Consider the following 18,989-nt stretch of genomic DNA (forward strand, 5'->3'; position numbering starts at 1 on the left):
TAAAATATTTTCTTCAATAGTTGTAGATGTTTGTCACAATATTTAGGTTTTATGCTTTTATCGGCATTAAAAGTTAAAAGCATCCAACATGGAGAGCAGTACTAGTTTGGTCTTCATTATGGTGATTTCATCACAGTAATGATAATGGGCTAAATTCATCCCTGATGGGATTCAGTTGACTCTAGTGGATTTACAGTAGGGATTAAAAGGGCCCAGTATTTTATATCTACACAGTAAAATTATATACTTTGAAGCATAGGAATGGTTTCATTGAAGTCAATGGGAGCCCTAGGCATGCAAATGAGCTCACAAAATGGGCTACAATATTTGGTAAATGCTGATGTTACTCAAATTAGGCCTTACCTTGACCTGCAAAGACTGGCGCACACGCTTAACTTTATACATGCGCGTACTCCTAGTGAAGTCTCTCAGATGCTCAGAAATACAGAACTACTTCAACTTGTGTTAGGATTCTAGAAAAAATGTGTATTTCAGTTGGCTCTCATTCCAACCCATTCCCTTCAAATTTATTTGGCCATGTTTTATCCAGTAAGAAAATTCTATTCCTGGGAAAAGAAAGCCAAAGCATTACTAAGGACCCAGTCCTGCAAAGACTTATGCAACTGCTTAACTTTACCCAGATTAGACTGCTCAGCAATAGGGTTCACAACATAGCCAAATAAATTTGAAAGAAATTGGTTTGAATAATATCCATCTTAAATATATCTTAATCTGCACCGTTGGTACAGGTTTAAATAGTTTTCTTGTGTATGAAGATGTCATTTTGACTGTCTGCACTTCAAATCTGTTAAATATAAGCCTTTACAGAAAGAGCTGTACCTGCTATAGAATATTGTAATGTTTTGTGTAGCAAAAAAAAGCACTGTACTTCTCAGAAATACAAATACGCATATCTTTGACTGAAGACTGAATGGCTTGACAAAGAAAACATTAACTATCACACCTAAAATTGGCACCGTTTTATATCAGCACTCAGGAGTGGCCTAAAAGGAAAAGGAAGGAAATGCATTTTTGTCTCTGTCATTTACTGTATAGGAGTCCTGTGAGTTAAAACCACTAGCTGGGTGGTGTGGCAAAAATCATGGTACAATTGTTTACTCTTTTTAGTAACATTTTGGATTTATAGTGTAATACAGGCTTCAGCACTATGGGACATTTACCTTTCATATTTATTCCATTTATAACATTTAAACTTTAGACTCAACAAAATGAGGTGGTTTTTCTGCTTATAACTTGTTTTGGTGAGAATATCCAATGCTTTAGGTTAGAAGTGTTGTAGCGTGTAGGTCTCATGGTTAAAGCACTGGGCAGATACTCAGGAGATTTTTTGGTTCAGTTCCAGCTCTGCCGTATACTTGCTGTGTGACTCTGAGTCACTTAGGCAGAGATGTTTAAAGGCACTTTCAATGGGCATTGGCACTACCTGCCCTTCATGCTTTGAAAATATCCCCCTTAATCTCTCTGTACCTCAATTCTCCAGCCTTAAAATGTGGATAATACATCTTTTCTCCTTTGCCTTGTCTGTTTAGATTGCAAGCTGTTTGGGGCAATGACTGTCTTTTGCTATATCTTTATACAGGACCTCACACAAAGAGACCTTGATAACAGTTGAGGCCTCTCGGCATTAGTGCAATATGAGTAATGAAGTAATAATTATAGTATTTCCTTGCATACTCAAAAGGAGGCAGATCTGGAATTTTCAAAGGGGATTAAGGGAGTTAGGTGCCTTAAAAGAAACAAATTAGAAGTATGCCATGAGAGTTGTACTGTCAAATTACAGTTTGATTTGGAAATTGTAAACACAAAACAAAATCTGTTTACCTTGGAGAAGTATTCACCTCATTTGCTGTCAAAAATGCATAGACAGGACTAATCTTTGTTTGTTTTAAATACCCACGTCTTAATTATTAATGTGAATTTAAACCCCGCTCTTCATTTCATTTAACAAGCAAAGCACCCTGAGTTCAGAAGTTCACTGCACATGCCTGAATCTTTTGTTTTTTTTCCTCAAAAGCTTAAACCAAACTTCAGTGATCCTAGTCATGTTCTGCTTGACCAAATACTGACCTGCCTTTGCAATAGAAAGAAATGTAAACCTGTTTTCTGAAATTAAATCAAATTCTTGTAATCCAGTGAGATTCAATTCTAGTCCTAGTCATAACTTTAAAGTGAAATAAACTAAAATGGTATTTGTTTTGCTGTGCTAAGGAGATATGTATACTTGGAGCTTTTATTTTTCAGGGAGCAGGTATTTTTGTAAATATTCACAATTTAGCTCTTTTTAAAAATCTTTCCATTGCTGCTTGTGCCAGCACTTTCATATAATTTAATGGTCAATGCTAAAGGCTTCACTGTACTTGGCTGTATGCAGCATTTTCTATTGAAATTATGTATGCTGCCATGACCAGTAACCATTCCAAAGTGATTAGTGTGACAGTAAGTGAAGCATGAATATTGAGACTTGCCATATCTTGCATGCCAAGTTACTATATGGCCCAACTGCTGTGAGACAAAACATGCTATTATGTCTTGGATACAAAGCCATATTGTATGAAATTCCACCCTATCACCATATAGAAAGAGGTGTATTTAGGAATGGAAAAGTTTTCTCTTTTGATTTTTTTAAAAAAACTTTTCTACAGTATATAGCACCTATATACAGGACTCAATCAGAAAATCCAATTCTCCCCCCTCCCCCCATATTAAGGAATACAATCTGAAATGTATATCAGATAAATTTAACTAATTTCTAGAGGAACTTTAAAAGAGGATATTTGTAAAAAGTTACCAATATTATGTATTAAATTAGTTGAACCAACAAGTTCTCATGTAGTAGATGTGTTCGTAGTATATGAACATGTAGTATATTTTTAATAACTTGGAGAATGACTTGCTTTAAACAAGTCTCAGGACTTCACATACATATTTCCTTTTGCAATGTCCAGCTATTCTCCATAAATGATCTTTGCAAAAGACAAATTTCCTGGAGAAGAATTTCTGCACTTCCAACCTACATAAACAAAAATAGAACTTTTACATAGATTTAAAGGTATGTTCTAGCTCAATTAGAGGTAATGGGCTTGATGCGGGAATTAATGGGTGATCTTCAGTAGTATGTTTTATGTAGGCAGGCAGACTAGATGATCGTAATGGTCTCTTCAGGCCTTAAAATCTATGAATGCCAGAGAGTATAGTAATACTAATAACTTAGTTTCTGGAAACTTCAAAGCAACATAAAAACAGCTGATCCTCACAACACCTCTCTAAATACTATAAGGGGTAAGTAACCATTATAGTCAGAGTAGGTCAAACTATTCATTGCAAACTTTTTATTCAGTGAGTTTAGTCCTTTTTTTCTGTTCACCAATTTTCTGTCAACAGGTCCCAATTTTTACTAATTTATTTGCCTGTTCAGAATTGTTTGGCTAGTTGATAAGACTGTATTAGAGCTATTGATGGTTTGCATAGTATTTGTACTGAGTATTGTGTTGATTATTTGATATTTGGAATTTTTCTTGATTGGTCATCTAAGTCAGCTAGTATTGTTTTTGTTCCCTGACAGGATGGTCTTGGCTTTATAAACTACTTCCACGCAAAATATATTTCATTTTGTTGGGAAATTTAATTTGTTTCTTAGTTAAACAAATCTTGGCTATGGGCCAGATACCCATTTTCCACCAACATTCATGCAGTCATAATTTTGCATGTTCAAATGTATTCAAGAAAGCAAACAAAAATAGGATGCTAACGTATTTAAATCAAAATTTTGATTCAGAATTCACAAAAAATGCTTTTTTTCACATTTTGCCTCGTTCTTATCATCCTCATTTTACAAATCTAGAAAATGAAGGTCAGAGAAGTTAAAGACTTTTTTTACATTTGAGTAATGTTTAAGGAATAGCTAGCATGGATTTGTCAAGAACAAATCATGCCAAACCAACCAAATTTCCTTCTATGACAGGGTAGCTGGCCTAGTGGATGGGGGGAAGCAGTAAATGTGATATATCTTGATTTTAGTAAGGCTTTTGACACAGTCCCACTTGACAGTCTCATAAACAAACAGCTACAAACTACTACAAGATGGAACTACTATAAGGTGTGTGTACAACTGGTTGAAAGACACATCCATGTATTCCATGTAAGTGTTTGCTTGGCCAGCATGCTGAAGTTGGAGAACTTTGTCTAGCAGTACCCGTAATATTCATCACCAAGTTATATATCTACCAGTGTTCATCACTAAGCCACATTCAACCCCAGATGAGCAGCGTCTTCACACGTTGTATACCAAGCTGTCTTTTTACCGGATAAGACTAAATCTTTCCATTCTTCATCTCGTCTGTTTCATATGCGGACTGGGTTAAGGGGCAAGAGATCTCTTCGCAAATGATCTCCCAGTGAATAACTTCAGGGAACATGACAGCATATGAAGTAGCTCAGACTGCTCCTCCTCAAAGGGTACGAGCTCATTCCACAAGGGCCCTGGCAACGTTGATGGCATTTCTAATTGACATTCCTATATTGGATATTTGCAGGGCTGTCACTTGATCCTCTGTACATACATTTACAGACCACTATGCCATTACTACTGCATCCAGATCAGATGCAAACTTTGGGAAGGCAATCCTTCAGTCTTTGTTCAAATAGATTCTGAGCTAAGTTCCCTCTAAGGTGCATAGTCGTGCAGCTGCCTATTAAGCGCTGCACAGGCACTCAGGGCTATGGTGGGGAGAGACATCTCTCCCCGCCAGCCCAGCCCCGGATCTCCTGCGGCCAGGGGAGAGGTGCCTATCCTGCAGTCCCAACCCAGCCCCGGACCTGCCACCCCTATGGGTACTGCTAGACTAAGCTATCTGGTTTCAGTACACTGGGTACGCGCACACCTACATGAAAAACACATCTGCATCACATCTTGAAGAACAACCGTTACAATACAGATAACGAACCATTTTTTATCAATGGTTCTCTGTCAAACTGGGAGGACATATCTAGTGGGATCCCACATGGGTCAGTCCTGGGTCCAGTACTAGTCAATATTTTCATTAATGACCTATGAGGAAAGATTAATAAAATCTGGCACGTTTAGTTCTGAGAAAGAAAGAATGAGAGGGGACCTGATAGTCTCAAATATGTTAAGGGCTGTTATAAAGACGATGGTGATCAGTTGTTCTCCATGTCCACTGAAGGCAGGACAAGAAGCAATTGGCTTAATCTGGAGCAAGGGAGATTTAGGTTAGACATTAGGAAAAACTTTCTCACTACCAGGGTAGTTAAGACCTGGAATAGGCTTCAAACGGACGTTGTGGAATCCCCACCATCCGGTTTTTAAGAATAAGTTGGACACACTACCTGTATACTTAGTTCTGTCACAGCACAAGGGGCTGGACTTGATAACTTCTCAAGGTCACTTTCAGCCCTATATTTCAATGATTCTATGATACAGGTAATGAAATACCTGGCCTGACGTTCAAAGGTGCTAGACGCTCTCACTGAAAATCAGGACTCTCTTATTTTGGTTCCTAAATATGGAGGCATTTGAAAACTTTGCCCTAAATGACTTGCCTGAGTCCAGGTGGGTGAGGTAATATCTTTTATTGGACCAATTTCTGCTGGTGAGAGAGGCAAGCTTCCTTCTGCAGAGCTCTGTGTAAGCTCGAAAGATTGTCTCTCTCACTAGCAGAAGTTGGTCCAATAAAAGATATTAACTCACCCACCTTGTCTCTCTAATATCCTGGGACCAACATGGCTACAATAACATTGCCCGAGGCCACACAGTTCCTGACTTCCAGGGCCATATGCAGTCCAGTCCTTGCTAGCTCCAAGTAATCACTGGTTCATGAGAAGTTTAGGTGTGCCCACATGAATGTGATTTTTCCCAGACTTTATCTGCCCCCTTGTAACTAGTGGTATGTGTACTGACATTTACCAGTGTCCTGGTTTGTAAAGCACTTTCTTGTAAATGTCATGAAAAGCCAAATAAAACAATTGTTTAAGAAACCTGGAATTAATCCTTTGGCAAAGCTTGGGCTATGGTGAATGACTGACAATGCCCATATTGCACCACAAACTGAAAAAGGAAAAGATGTAGCAAAATGACACTGAAAAGTACCTTTTGTATTTTAAATATCCTAGAATAGCAATAAAAAACCAAGTCCTGCAAATTTCTTCAAATAATAACTGGCTAGGATTAATGGCTTGAGTTTGTCAACTCTTTTCAGACAATTGTTGATACCCAGGAATTCTCTGGACAAATATCCTATCTGTTCGCAAGAATGGAGCAGGTAGGCTCATTAGAGGAAAATCCCTATAATGCACACAGATGTCATAGATCCAAAACGCAATGAATATCACATTGGATCATTATCAATAGCAGCATATCTGGCATATGTCAGCCCATAATTTAAATGTATTAATTACTTGTATTTATTAGAGTCTGCTGAAGTCTTAAAGGGAAAGTGTAAAGTCACCCCAGAGAGGAATCATTGTGTTCCTCTTGTAAGGAATGTGTCATTTTGGTTAGAGTAGCTTTAAGTGATGTTTGTGGCTCTCATAAGCATAGTGAACACTGTACTGTAACTCCGAGTGTTGTAAGAGTGGGCAGAAGTTGAGTCTTTATGAAGTCTGTAACAGAGATGTTCTCTGTGGTGTATCCGATATTCATTGTAACCTGCATATGATGTTCGGCTCTCTGGTTACCTCTAAGTGTGACTGTTATAAACTGTTGAACCTCAAACCACTGTTACAAGAGCCTGAGAATAAAAAGAGGGACTCTCTTTTATACGTCATCTTGCTTCTTGAGTGATATTCCAGAAAATCAGCTTGAGACAAACCAGGGGAAAGACTAACTGACCTCATGTCAAAATTCTATTAAACTAAATTTGGATGAAACTCTGTAGGCTTCAGGGTTTTATGGGCAGATAATGGTATCTATTTCAAACTCTTCGAAAGTTTGGCCTGCTTATCTAATATCCTTATTTGTCAACCCATGAATTGCAAAGTGGAGGCATTTTAAATTTATAGGTGTTCTGACTTCGTTGGCTGAAAACAGATCTTTAGTTAACAAAGTGTGCTGGGATTTATAAAATGAAATGATGATGAAGATATATTCAGTGTGTGCAGGATCCAACATTTTTTCTTTTGGAACACTTTTTTACCAAAGCCAGAGTTTGGAAAAGTTTACCAGTCTCCCAAAGAACTTCTGGACCAGGCAGACTAGAAGATAACAGCTAGGATTTCATGTTTTTAGATGGTATAAGCCATTTGTTTCTAGGTGCATTAGTTCTCAAGTTAGCAGCATGTTCAAGTGAAATAGGGATGGGAAAAGCAAAATGGTAATCGTAGTTACGTGCTTTTCCTCCTGTGGTAACTAAAGCTTTTATGATATATATGTTATGATATACATGTTCTGTGATTCATAAGATACCGACTACAGAAATTTCACCCTTAGTCTAAGGAGTATGTTTTTGGCACTGGTCTAGCACTGAGTATAGAAAATCCTGGAACCAGTGTAATTTTCAGTCCCTGAATCTTCAGTGATGCGAGATTCTGCATTTTTAACTATACTGAATCCAGCTGATATTAGTAAAGAGAGTAACTAGCTTGTACGTAGATATGTTTGTTTTAATTCTCCTTGCTTGTGTTTCAGGCTAAGCTATGTGAATCATGCAGAGGATCTGGCCTCCAAACTACTTCAGTGTTTCCCAAAGAACAGATTGTCAGCACCGGCAGCCCTGAGCCACGAATATTTCAGTGATCTGCCCCCACGGCTATGGGAGCTAACTGATAGTGAGTATGACAAAACCTCTGAGCTGAATAAAAGCAAGGAAATCAGTATATAGATATATATATTTGAGCGAAATTCTGTAGTTCAAATTGCATAGTTTGCTTGACACAGGAAAAAATGGATTCTCCTTTGCTATCTCTACTCTGCAGTCTGCAGCTAGCTATCTTTGTATTTGATTATGTGTGCAGCCAAGAGAATTATCTGAATTGTCATAAAGCAGAAGGAAAAAAAATACAATTTACATATTTAGTGCTTTTCACATCATAACATACAGTATTTTTTAACTAGCTGCAGCACACAGGATAAAAATCCAGCAATGTTTGATTCTCAGACACTGTATCTGTTATAACAATAATGCTTTAAAAAGACTTGGCATTCAGAAGACTGAGGAACACAAAGTAGACAATTGGTTAATTTGCTGAATTGAAATGTATGAGAAGAAAACTTCATTTTATTAACTGAGAATGCTTTCAGTATTCACACACAGCTCTTTTGTTTCTCCTATTAAACAAAACACATTCCAGTTGTCTTGGCAAAAATGTTCCATCCAGCACAAATGCTGTCAATTGCTTTTTAAATATTTGTGAAGTACTTATACCACAGATTTCCTCATCTTTTTCCAGAATAATAAATGTTACCACTATGAATTCTGGCAAACCCATGCTTACAATACATAAGGGTATTTTTGATCCAGAGACTGTTTTGTTACCATAAATAGGTTTCACATGGGAATCTTATTTGTGATTTTTATTTAAATCAATTTTTGCACTCTAACCATAGAAATTGTTTTCAGTTTTCAAACACAAGTACCTTAATAGGAGATCCAAATCTAATATCCAGAGACTTAAATCATCATGTGGTCATGTAACAATGGCATTTATGTGCCTACGCAAGGTGATTTGAGCAATAAAATATGAGATTTGGACATCAATGTTTGAAAAACTGGGCTCAGGATGCAAATATTAGTCAACAGTAGATTTTTTTTTGTTTACTTCACTTTTAGTAAGTCAACTTTCCCTCTTCCAAGTTTTTAGTTGTTCTGTCTCTAACAGATAACTGCACTGGATCTCATATTGAGGCAGCTCTGTAAACTGGCACTCAAGGTACCCTGCTCCATAGGGGTACCTGCTTTTGGGACTAACCCCTATTTTGGAGAATTGGACATAAAAATCCTTGTCACTAATTATAGGTTATATTCTCCAATTCACCTGCAGTGCTGATAGATTTTCAGTTCTTCTGTTAACACTAGATCCAGGACTCTCACCCTCCTACCCAGACCTCTTTCCAATGCACCCATTCTTAAGCTAATGAGGCTGTAAGGAAGTCTGTCTTTGCTGAAAGTATGATGCAAAGAGATTCATTAGTTCATGGCTAATCAAACATCAAACATGCCAGTTTAATTATCCCTTTCCCACTAAATGGAAAACAAAAATCAATCTGCATTGGTGACATCTCAATCCTGTCTGACTGTACAATTTAGTCTAGCCAGGATTTTGATAGTCTATGAATTCTGAATTCTCTAGTAGTACTTTTCTGTTAATATGGACTTATTACCCACTTGCCACTTAGTTTATCAGTCAGTGGTTAAATCCAGTTCTATCAGTGAAGTAAATGCCTACACATTATCACTCTGCAGCAGGCTGCCAACAGAGACAGTCTTGTCCTAGTCATTAACAAGCACAATGTATGCAGAACACCAGAGGGGAATTAAAACCACAAAAAATACCTCAGGGTGGTATTTTTAATATGAGAATTTAATTTGTAATTTCACAGATTAAGAATTTTGGCTGCATTAATCCTTTTATCAGCTCACAGCAGGTTATTTGCAGAAGCATAACCATAAGGCGATATTCATTGGCAGAAACACGTCTTTGCATAACGTTAAACATCAGGAGCAGTGAAACCTTTTGAAGGGGGGAGAATAAAGATGAAAAATCATTATATTTTAAAGCAAGGTTCTGTTAAATGCCTCCAGTAAAATTTTTGAGTTACAGATATACTCTTTCTGTGTCTAGTAGATAATCATTATGAAGCATAAATCCAGATGCAAGAAAGGACAATCCGAGTATCAAATACTACAATCATTTCTATTTAGTACAACTTGGATATACTTGTAAACATATTTACAAAACAAAGAAGTCATATATTTGGAGACTTTGGAAAATGTTTACTTTGTAGTGAAATGACTAGTTTTGGTGACCTCATTTGTCTGAGTTAATACTTTATCCAGGTGTCTGGACAGATTTCCTATTTATACTTTATTTTAGTTTAAATTTTTGGATAAATGCAACAGTATTTAGCACACAATACAGTCAACAGCCTTCCAATCAAAACACCACAAGGCCATTTTCGGAGTCCATGTTACAGATAGTCCTCTTCATGGAACGTACATTATACTGCAAAGTCCACATGCAAAATTGAAATCTTTAAACTAAAAAGTCTGTGGAGAATCACAATTGTGTGAGAGGGGAAAGGAATCCCTACCACTAGAAGGAATTTTGACGGAAACACTTTTCCATCAGAAATTGGAGTTTCATCTGAATCAAAACATTATGTGGAAAAGTGTAGTTTCAATGAACTTTTTATAGAATAAGTGTCAACAAATCATATCAACATTTTAACTTTTATGATATAATTTTAACATAGAATTTATACTTTATTGTAATGTTTTGCTATAACTGAAACAAACCATTTTGACGTTTTTGAAATGAAATGATTCAACATTATTTCATTGAAATATTATGATGTTTTGAAATGTGAACTTTTTGGAATTGACATTCCATGAGAAATGTTGAAATTTTGACTTTTTGTTGTGATTCAGAATGAAAAAAGTTTTGGATGGGATGGGAATTCCATTTTCCAACTAACTCTACCTAACCTACACTGCAATCTTCACTTTCAGTGTATAAAATTTCAAAAAAGACATAGGAATAGTGAATTTTATAATGCTGTTACAAAATTCATCCAAAAAGGGAACAGTTCAGCTGACTAGAAGTGTAAAGAACAAATGAACTTGAACAATGATGCTTTGAGACCAACCTAATCATTCCACGCTGGGTTACTCTGGAAATACAGTACAATACCTGAGATATCACAGTCTTCCAAGAACCCCAGACTTGAGCTGTAATATAGAAACTAAATACTTGTACTAACTATGCCAGATTTCATTTTCCATAAAGTAATTTCCCTCACTCTTTCCTACTTAAATAAGCTCATAAGCATTTCCATGCATAAATATGTGCAAGTAATTTATAACACACCTTCTTATTTTAAAAAAGACCACAGAAACACCCAAAATAAATTTTAGTATGAGTACTATACAACAGAGATAATAATTACAAGACTATGTATTATAATAGTGAAATACAATCTCCATAAAATAAATACAGTCGCTGAATCTTTTAAATGTACAAAAATAATGTGGTGACCCTAACACCTATTAGCTGCACTAGTATCCATTGGACAAAAAAACCGATGAAGGTTTTTAGTGAGTATAAAGACTCACAATTTCATTTAATTTTATACAACCAATTGTAATATAACCTCTAAATGTGCACCTGTAATTTTGTTCTCTCAATCTCACAGGGGCACATAATAGATTTTTTTTATGCCTAATAGCCTAATACACAGGTGCTAATGCTTGCAAAAAAGAAAGAATCCAGTCTGAGGGATTCTAATTGGAACTAGCAAAAAGAACAGGAGTACTTGTGGCACCTTAGAGACTAACAAATTTATTAGAGCATAAGCTTTCGTGGGCTACATCCCACTTCTTCGGATGCATAGACTGGAACATATATTGAGGAGATATATATACACACATACAGAGAGCATGAACAGGTGGGAGTTGTCTTACCTTACAGACAGGTTGATAAGAAGTGTGAGAATACTTACAAGGGGAGATAGATTCAATGTTTGTAATGGCTCAGCCATTCCCAGTCCTTATTCAATCCTGAGTTGATTGTATCTAGTTTGCATATCAATTCCAGCTCAGCAGTCTCTTGTTGGAGTCTGTTTTTGAAGTTTTTCTGTTGTAAGATAGCCACCCGCAGGTCTGTCATTGAATGACCAGACAGGTTAAAGTGTTCTCCCACTGGTTTTTGAGTATTATGATTCCTGATGTCAGATTTGTGTCCATTAATTCTTTTGCGTAGAGACTGTCTGGTTTGGCCAATGTACATGGCAGAGGGGCATTGCTGGCACATGATGGCATATATCACATTGGTAGATGTGCAGGTGAACGAGCCCCTGATGGTATGGAGAACACTTTAACCTGTCTGGTCATTCAATGACAGACCTGCGGGTGGCTATCTTACAACAGAAAAACTTCAAAAACAGACTCCAACAAGAGACTGCTGAGCTGGAATTGATATGCAAACTAGATACAATCAACTCAGGATTGAATAAGGACTGGGAATGGCTGAGCCATTACAAACATTGAATCTGTCTCCCCTTGTAAGTATTCTCACACTTCTTATCAAACTGTCTGTACTGGGCTATCTTGATTATCACTTCAAAAGTTTTTTTTCACTTACTTAATTGGCCTCTCAGAGTTGGTAAGACAACTCCCACCTGTTCATGCTCTCTGTATGTGTGTATATATATCTCCTCAATATATGTTCCATTCTATGCATCCAAAGAAGTGGGCTGTAGCCCACGAAAGCTTATGCTCTAATAAATTTGTTAGTCTCTAAGGTGCCACAAGTACTCCTGTTCTTTTTGCGGATACAGACTAACACGGCTGCTACTCTGAAACCTGTAATTGGAACTAGGTTTCTTGATCATCATTGTGAACCCTTCACCATTTGTATTTTGACATTCATCATTAATATTATCATGGCCATTAATAATTAGTTCCATACACAAACTTTCCTGCCATCACCTTGCAAGCTTGATACAGATTTCTCCAGTGGCTCAGCTACAGATCTGATAGAGTGGACCTGCATTATGTAGAGATATTTGGTTTGCTTTTAAATATTCACTGGATATTTTTAAACCACTTTAATGGTCTCTAACACTGTGGTTCTGTTCTGTTCTTTTGCAATGGAGGGAAGGCAAATGCAGAGGCTCAGTTCCACAGGCAGCAGAGTTTTGAAGCTGGAAGACATGAAGTCAGATTATTGAATGTCCTGTCTTATTTTTAGAAATTCTGGTACATTTCTAAAGGTTACACAGGAGAAACTTCAAAAGTAATAGGAAAAAATGAATCACAGATGGGACCAGAGTGAGCAAAAACAAAAAAAACCCCAAAAAATCTGAAAACACAACTCTTTACAAGATGTCTGACAACGTTGTATGCTCACATAACAACCTCCCCCATAAACAATCCTACTTCCTTCCCACTGAAGATTTTTTAAAATAATTTAGAAGTAGCACAAAGCTTATTCCTTATTTCAATGTCTGCCACAGCATTTAGCTGAATCTTTTTAAAGCAATACATTTATCATAAAACAAAATAATTAAGATTCTGAATTGTCACTTTTTCCACAGTGTCTTCTATTTTTACGGTACCGAATGTAAGATTACAACTAGAGGTTGGAGAAAGCATGAGAGTCTTTGGGAAAAACAATAGTTATGGCAAAGGTCTATCAAACAGCAAGCACTGAGGAGAATACTTAGACTCACTACGGAGAATGCAGGTAAGAATGCTTATCAGAAAGAATTTCTTTGAATACAGCATTGGATTAAATTGTGCTTTAGAGGTGCAAAAAAAAAAACAACTTAAAAAATAAAAAAAAGGAATTAAGTGCATGTGTGTAAATCTGAGCTTGGATTTTGCATGAGAGGGGCCTGGTCTACACTAGGGGGGGGAGGGATCAACCAAGGATACGCAACTTCAGCTACGAGAATAGCATAGCTGAAGTTGACGCATCTTAGTTCGACTTACCTCGCGTCCTCACGGCATGGGGTCGATTGCTGCGGCTCCCCTGTCGACTTTGCTTCCACCTCTCACCGAGCTGGAGTTCAGCAGTCGATGGGAGAGCGATTGGGGATCAATTTATCACGTCTACACTATATGCGATAAATCAATCCCCGATGGATCAATCACTACCCGCCGATCCGGTGGGTAGTGTAGACGTACCCTAAGATAGTTGTTAGTCCCAGACACAGTGAAGAGGTGGGCTGAAATATTGTGACTGACATGTTGGGAATGTTGCAGAAGCCAATAGGAAACTCCTTGCTGATATAGCCGACAGCGGTCATTACAAGCTGGTACCTAGAGGGAGTAACTGACTTCTGGTGAGGTATTGATGAAAGTAGGCATTGCATGTCGTTTTTGCTATTAGATATGGGTTGAGAGACTAGTGATGAGTTCAATAAGACTAAGAATCCTATCCAGAGTTTACCACCATGGCAAATGGAGGGCCAATGCCCTTGATGGAGGGAATGATCTTGGCTGGCTCCTATGAATAAATCTCCTTTTTTACCATTATCCCTTTGGTCTTGCATGGATTCAATTTGAGCCCACAGCTCTTCAATCATAAGATCTAAAACATATTTCAGTGTTGAAATGCTGCTTGTTATGGCATCAGACTTTCTAACAGCATTGTGGAGACCTGTATGTTTTTGGGCTGTAGGGGATGTCTGCCATGTTGTCAGAGTAGGTTAAAATAGGTGGATGCCTGTTATATATTTTGTATGGACCTACTAATTACTTTTTGTCTGTTTGCATTATTACTACATTATAGGCTTAGCAGGGCTTTCCTCCCTTTGACACACACTCTTTTAGACCACCAACATCCCCTTTTCCACTTGCACCTCCTAGGATGTCTTTTGTGCCTGTAATATCTAAATGCAGTTAGACATCTTTTTTTCATAGCGACATCTGGGATGTATCAGCAGGAGTGTTGTAAGCAAGACACGAGAAGTAATTCTTCCACTCTACTCCACACTGATAAGGCCTCAACTGGAGTAGTATGTCCAGTTCTGGGTGCCACATTTCAGGAAAGATATGGAGAAAGTCAGGAGGAGAGAAACAAAAATTATTAAAGGTCTAGAAAACATGAACTGTGAAGAAAGATTGGAAAAACTGGGTTTGTTTAGTCTGGAGAAGAGAAGACTAAGAGACATATAACAGTTTCCAAGGACATAAAAGATTGTTACAAGGAGGAGGGTGAAAAATTGTTCCCCTTAACCTCTGAGGATAGGGCAAGAAGCAATGGGGATTAAACTGCAGCAAGGGGAGGTTTAGGTGGACATCAGGAAAAACTTCCTAACTGACAGGGTGGCTAAGCACTGGAACAAATTGCCTAGGGAGATTGTGGAATCTTCATCTCTGGAGGTTTTTAAGAACAGGTTACACAAACGCCTGTCAGGGATGGTCTAGTTATTACTTAGTCCTGTCTTGAGTGCAGGGGACTGGACTAGATGAACTATTGAAGTCCCTTCTAGTCCTACAGTTCTTTGATTCTATTATCAGCACAATTTAGGCAACAATTACATTTATTTTCTTACTAATTTATGGAGCACCCAAAGCATATCTCATATTGGCCTTATGTCACTTCAAAATTTAGTCCATTGTTTAAAAGAATTGTCTTTTGAAAGAGGCATTACTCTTGCACTTTTCTGTTTGCAGGTTAAAATATATTTTACTGTTTAATATTGTTGACATCAATAAATTAGCAGGGAGCTACTGGGAAGTGAGGTAAACGGTAACGTTACTGTATCACCCACTATAAAATTAGCCCAATGTATATTATAATCTCATATTCATACTGTTAATATTCTTTGTGAAAAATAAACAAATCTTGTTAGCTATGTGTATATGTCGCATTATCAGATACACACCCCAAATAAATTCTAACTGCAGTCTCTACCATTATAAAATTATGTTCAATTCTATTTTGTAAAAACCTGTAATGTTAAGGCGGTGGTTTCCAGGGTAAACAGTGACTGTTGAAAACTGACGCGATCAGATTTCAGTTCTGGCAATCTGTCCCAGTTATTGCACATGCTCTTCTCCAACAAAGCATTTAAGACTTTCTAATGTCAGAAATGAGACCGCCTCAGAGCAGTCTGTTTACATCTTTATTGACAAGCTAAAGCCCTACTTTTTTCCTGGAGCTGTGCCCCAGCAGACATGTCTTCAGCCTTGCCTGTTTCAACATGATATATCACCCATCTAAAATAAATTTAGAATGTCCCCATCTGTGGTGAATACCTTTTGTTTGGAAGCTTATGTACAGAATCTCATTTCTGTTGCCTCCAAACAAGAATTTACACAGAATTCGCAATATAAGTTCATATGTGAAAGTAAGCTGTTAAAATAATGGGAAGAAGGAAATTTTGCTCATTCTTCAATACCTATATGAACAGAGTTAGGTGGTTTCTTTTTCCATACCAAAACAGATACAGTGGGCCAAATATAGCCCTAGAAAAAGAGCGAGCCTGTATGTGTGTGTGTGTGTGTGTGTATATATATATATAATATGTGTGTGTATGTATGTATGTACGATGAGGTTGCTACTCACGAACAATATCTTACATATGTTCAGAACAGCATCTTTCATTCCATAGGATCCCAATGCACTTTCAAATTGATTATTATTTATTTGTATTGTAATAGCACTTGGGGGTCCTAATCATGGATCAGACCCCTGTTGCGCTAAGTGCTGTACAAACACAGAACAAAAGGATGGGCCCTTTCCCAGAGAGTTTACAATCTAAGTATAATACAAGGCACAACAGGTGAACACAGCCAACTGGGAGGAAGTGGTAACAAAGGCAAACTTGCCCTAATCCCTGGGCTATAGGGTAGGCTGGATGGGTATAAAAAGAAGTGACTCTCTAGACCAGTAATAGGGCCCTCAGTTGGGAGGACTGAGACCCAAGTTTATGGCCCTGTTCCAATGACTCTTGAACAATATCCCTGACATGTGCATATACATGATGGTTTTCAAAAGTCTGAGGTAGGTATGTACAAAAGACATGCACACTTTTGAAAATTTGGGTGTAAGTTAGTTTGCTGGCAGCACTGTGATCTCATGAATGAATCTGGAAATCTTAAAATTCAAATTCAGGTCTTCTGACACTGACCTGCTCTGTAATTCTGGGAAATGCATTTAACCTATTTGTGCCTTCAATTCTCCATCTCTAAAATGCAGATAATAGTACTAGCCTACCTTTTCCATAGGGCTCTTGCAAGAATTGAGTAGGCTAGTGTCTGTGCAGATGTCTGAAAATATAAAAGGGCTATGTAAGTAGTAGTATTAGGAGCACAGAGGAGTAGAAAGCAGCACTTTGAAAGAATAGTAAATGTCTCTCCTCGTCTCCAGATCTACTTTCTTCCATAGACCCTGGAGCAGAATTGGAAGTTTTCAGGGTATATAAACTGAGAAGGAGTGAAAGGGATTGAGATGTTTGAGAGATTTTTCTGCCACTAATGAAGCAAAATAAAAAGGAAATGAGAGCAAAGTAGACAGGAGTACAGATGCTTTTATGCTTATTCAGAGGTCTGTCTGTGTTTGCAGAGAGTCTGAAACAATCTCTGAGGTTTGAATTACCTTCTTTGTTTCTATGGGCACTGCCTTAGAAGCTAATGATGATCCTAAAATGTACAATATATAAAATATTTTTCTGCTCATCAACCATCTGAAAAGAAGAAATATTTTTAAATTGTTTGTCTCCCTAAAACTACTGAGTTATAACTAAGCAGGGTTGGTTCTGCCATTCAGCTGGATTTGTTACTGATGAATCTTGGCTTGTTTTCTTCTTTGAAGAGTGATAGAAAATGGCAAAGAAAAATGATGTAAAATTCCCCATAATGCACAAATACCCCTCAAACCAGGCCCAGAAGCTTGGTTGACCGACTTTGGGGGGGAGGGGGAGAATGTGTTCTCCTTCTCCTCAGTGATTACTCCCTTAGCTCCTCTCTGTACCCCTGCCTCCACAGTTACTCTTCCTCAGAAATCTCCTGCTAACCACACCTGAGAAATTAATGCAAGGAACAGAGGTGTTAGCAGGGGCTGGGAAGGGATTCGCAGCATCCCAGAGAGGCACTATTATCCTTGGAGTACAGCAGTGGTAATGCTGCCTGCCTGCTACATAGCTGCCAACCATCCCAAAACAATGGTGAGAGAGCAGTTTTTTAAAACTTAGGGTACCTCACCAGATATGAACTCTTGACATCTACAAATGTGATCTCCCTGTGGACTAAATTATGGCATTGCCATGAACCCAAAGCAGGGAGTGGCACGTTGTCCTGCTGCTCCTGGCGCGCACTGGACAGACCGCATACATCCCCTGGAACACCAGCACAGTAAATCATCAAAGACCAACTTGAAGATTGTTCACTAGTGAGGGGAAAATAGTAAATATCAAATAATGAGCTCCATATCAGTACTCCTGGAGAAATTCTGCGCCAAAAAAATTAAAAATTCTGTGCACAATATTTTTAAAAACTTCAAAATTCTGCATATTTTAATTGTCAAAATAACATAATATAATCATGTCAGTTTCAATTATTTTGGTAATTTATTTCAAAATACCTGTCAGCAAATATGTCTTTAACAATACAGACAACAAAAAAGATTCAGGAAATGTTTTTTGACCAATAGATTAAGCATATTAATGCAGAACTCTAAGAAATAAGTCATTTAAGCTACAATACAGAAATGTATTTCCCGCACCCCTCAGAGGCAGTGCAAAGCCTTGGGGGAGTCAAGGGTAATGGAGGAGCGGAGGGAGAGAGAAGCAATTGCTGAGAAGGAGCCTGGGTGTGAACTTGAAGGGTTGTTGGGTGTGGGTGGGAGAAATATGGAACAGGGTGGGGATTTTTGGAGGGGAGTTGAGAGATTGTTAGGGAGTTGGGGAGCCTCTCTCATGCAGATCCTGACAGACCCTTAGCCTCTCCCATTCAGTCAGACACATCTGCCCCTGTCCCCATGTATCCCTGCACCCTCTCTCCCCCTGTCCCCATGTGTCCCTGCACCCCCCTACCATTCACCCTTGGCTCAATGCTGTCACTCCACTAGCTCCTATGCCACTGCCCCAGTCTGTCCCCCAAACTAGCACTTTTGAACCCCAGTCTATGTGACCCCCCCAGCAGCCCCGTGTACCCCACTCTGTCCATTCCCCCCATATCCCGTGCCTCCTCATCCAGGGCCAGCTCCAGGCACCAGCTTACCAAGCACGTGCTTGGGGCGGCCACTTCGGAGAGGGGCGGCCTGTCCAGCTGTTCGGCGGCAATTCG

The 18,989-nt window shown here is 38.2% G+C and overlaps 1 protein-coding gene across 5 annotated transcripts in view; it reads left to right on the top strand.

The window, feature by feature from the left end:
* CDK14 (cyclin dependent kinase 14) overlaps positions 1-18,989 on the top strand; it is a 484,579-nt gene that overhangs the window by 386,314 nt on the left and 79,276 nt on the right. For all 5 annotated transcript variants that reach the window (XM_065583048.1, XM_008169566.4, XM_065583049.1 and 2 more), the window contains 2 exons: positions 7,664-7,803; positions 13,289-13,437. In XM_065583048.1, the coding sequence (XP_065439120.1) occupies positions 7,664-7,803; positions 13,289-13,404 (256 nt within the window). In that variant the 3' untranslated portion in view covers positions 13,405-13,437. The remainder of the gene's footprint in view (positions 1-7,663; positions 7,804-13,288; positions 13,438-18,989) is intronic.

Source organism: Chrysemys picta, chromosome 2 (assembly GCF_011386835.1).
Source record: "Chrysemys picta bellii isolate R12L10 chromosome 2, ASM1138683v2, whole genome shotgun sequence".
Taxonomy (NCBI): domain Eukaryota; kingdom Metazoa; phylum Chordata; order Testudines; family Emydidae; genus Chrysemys; species Chrysemys picta.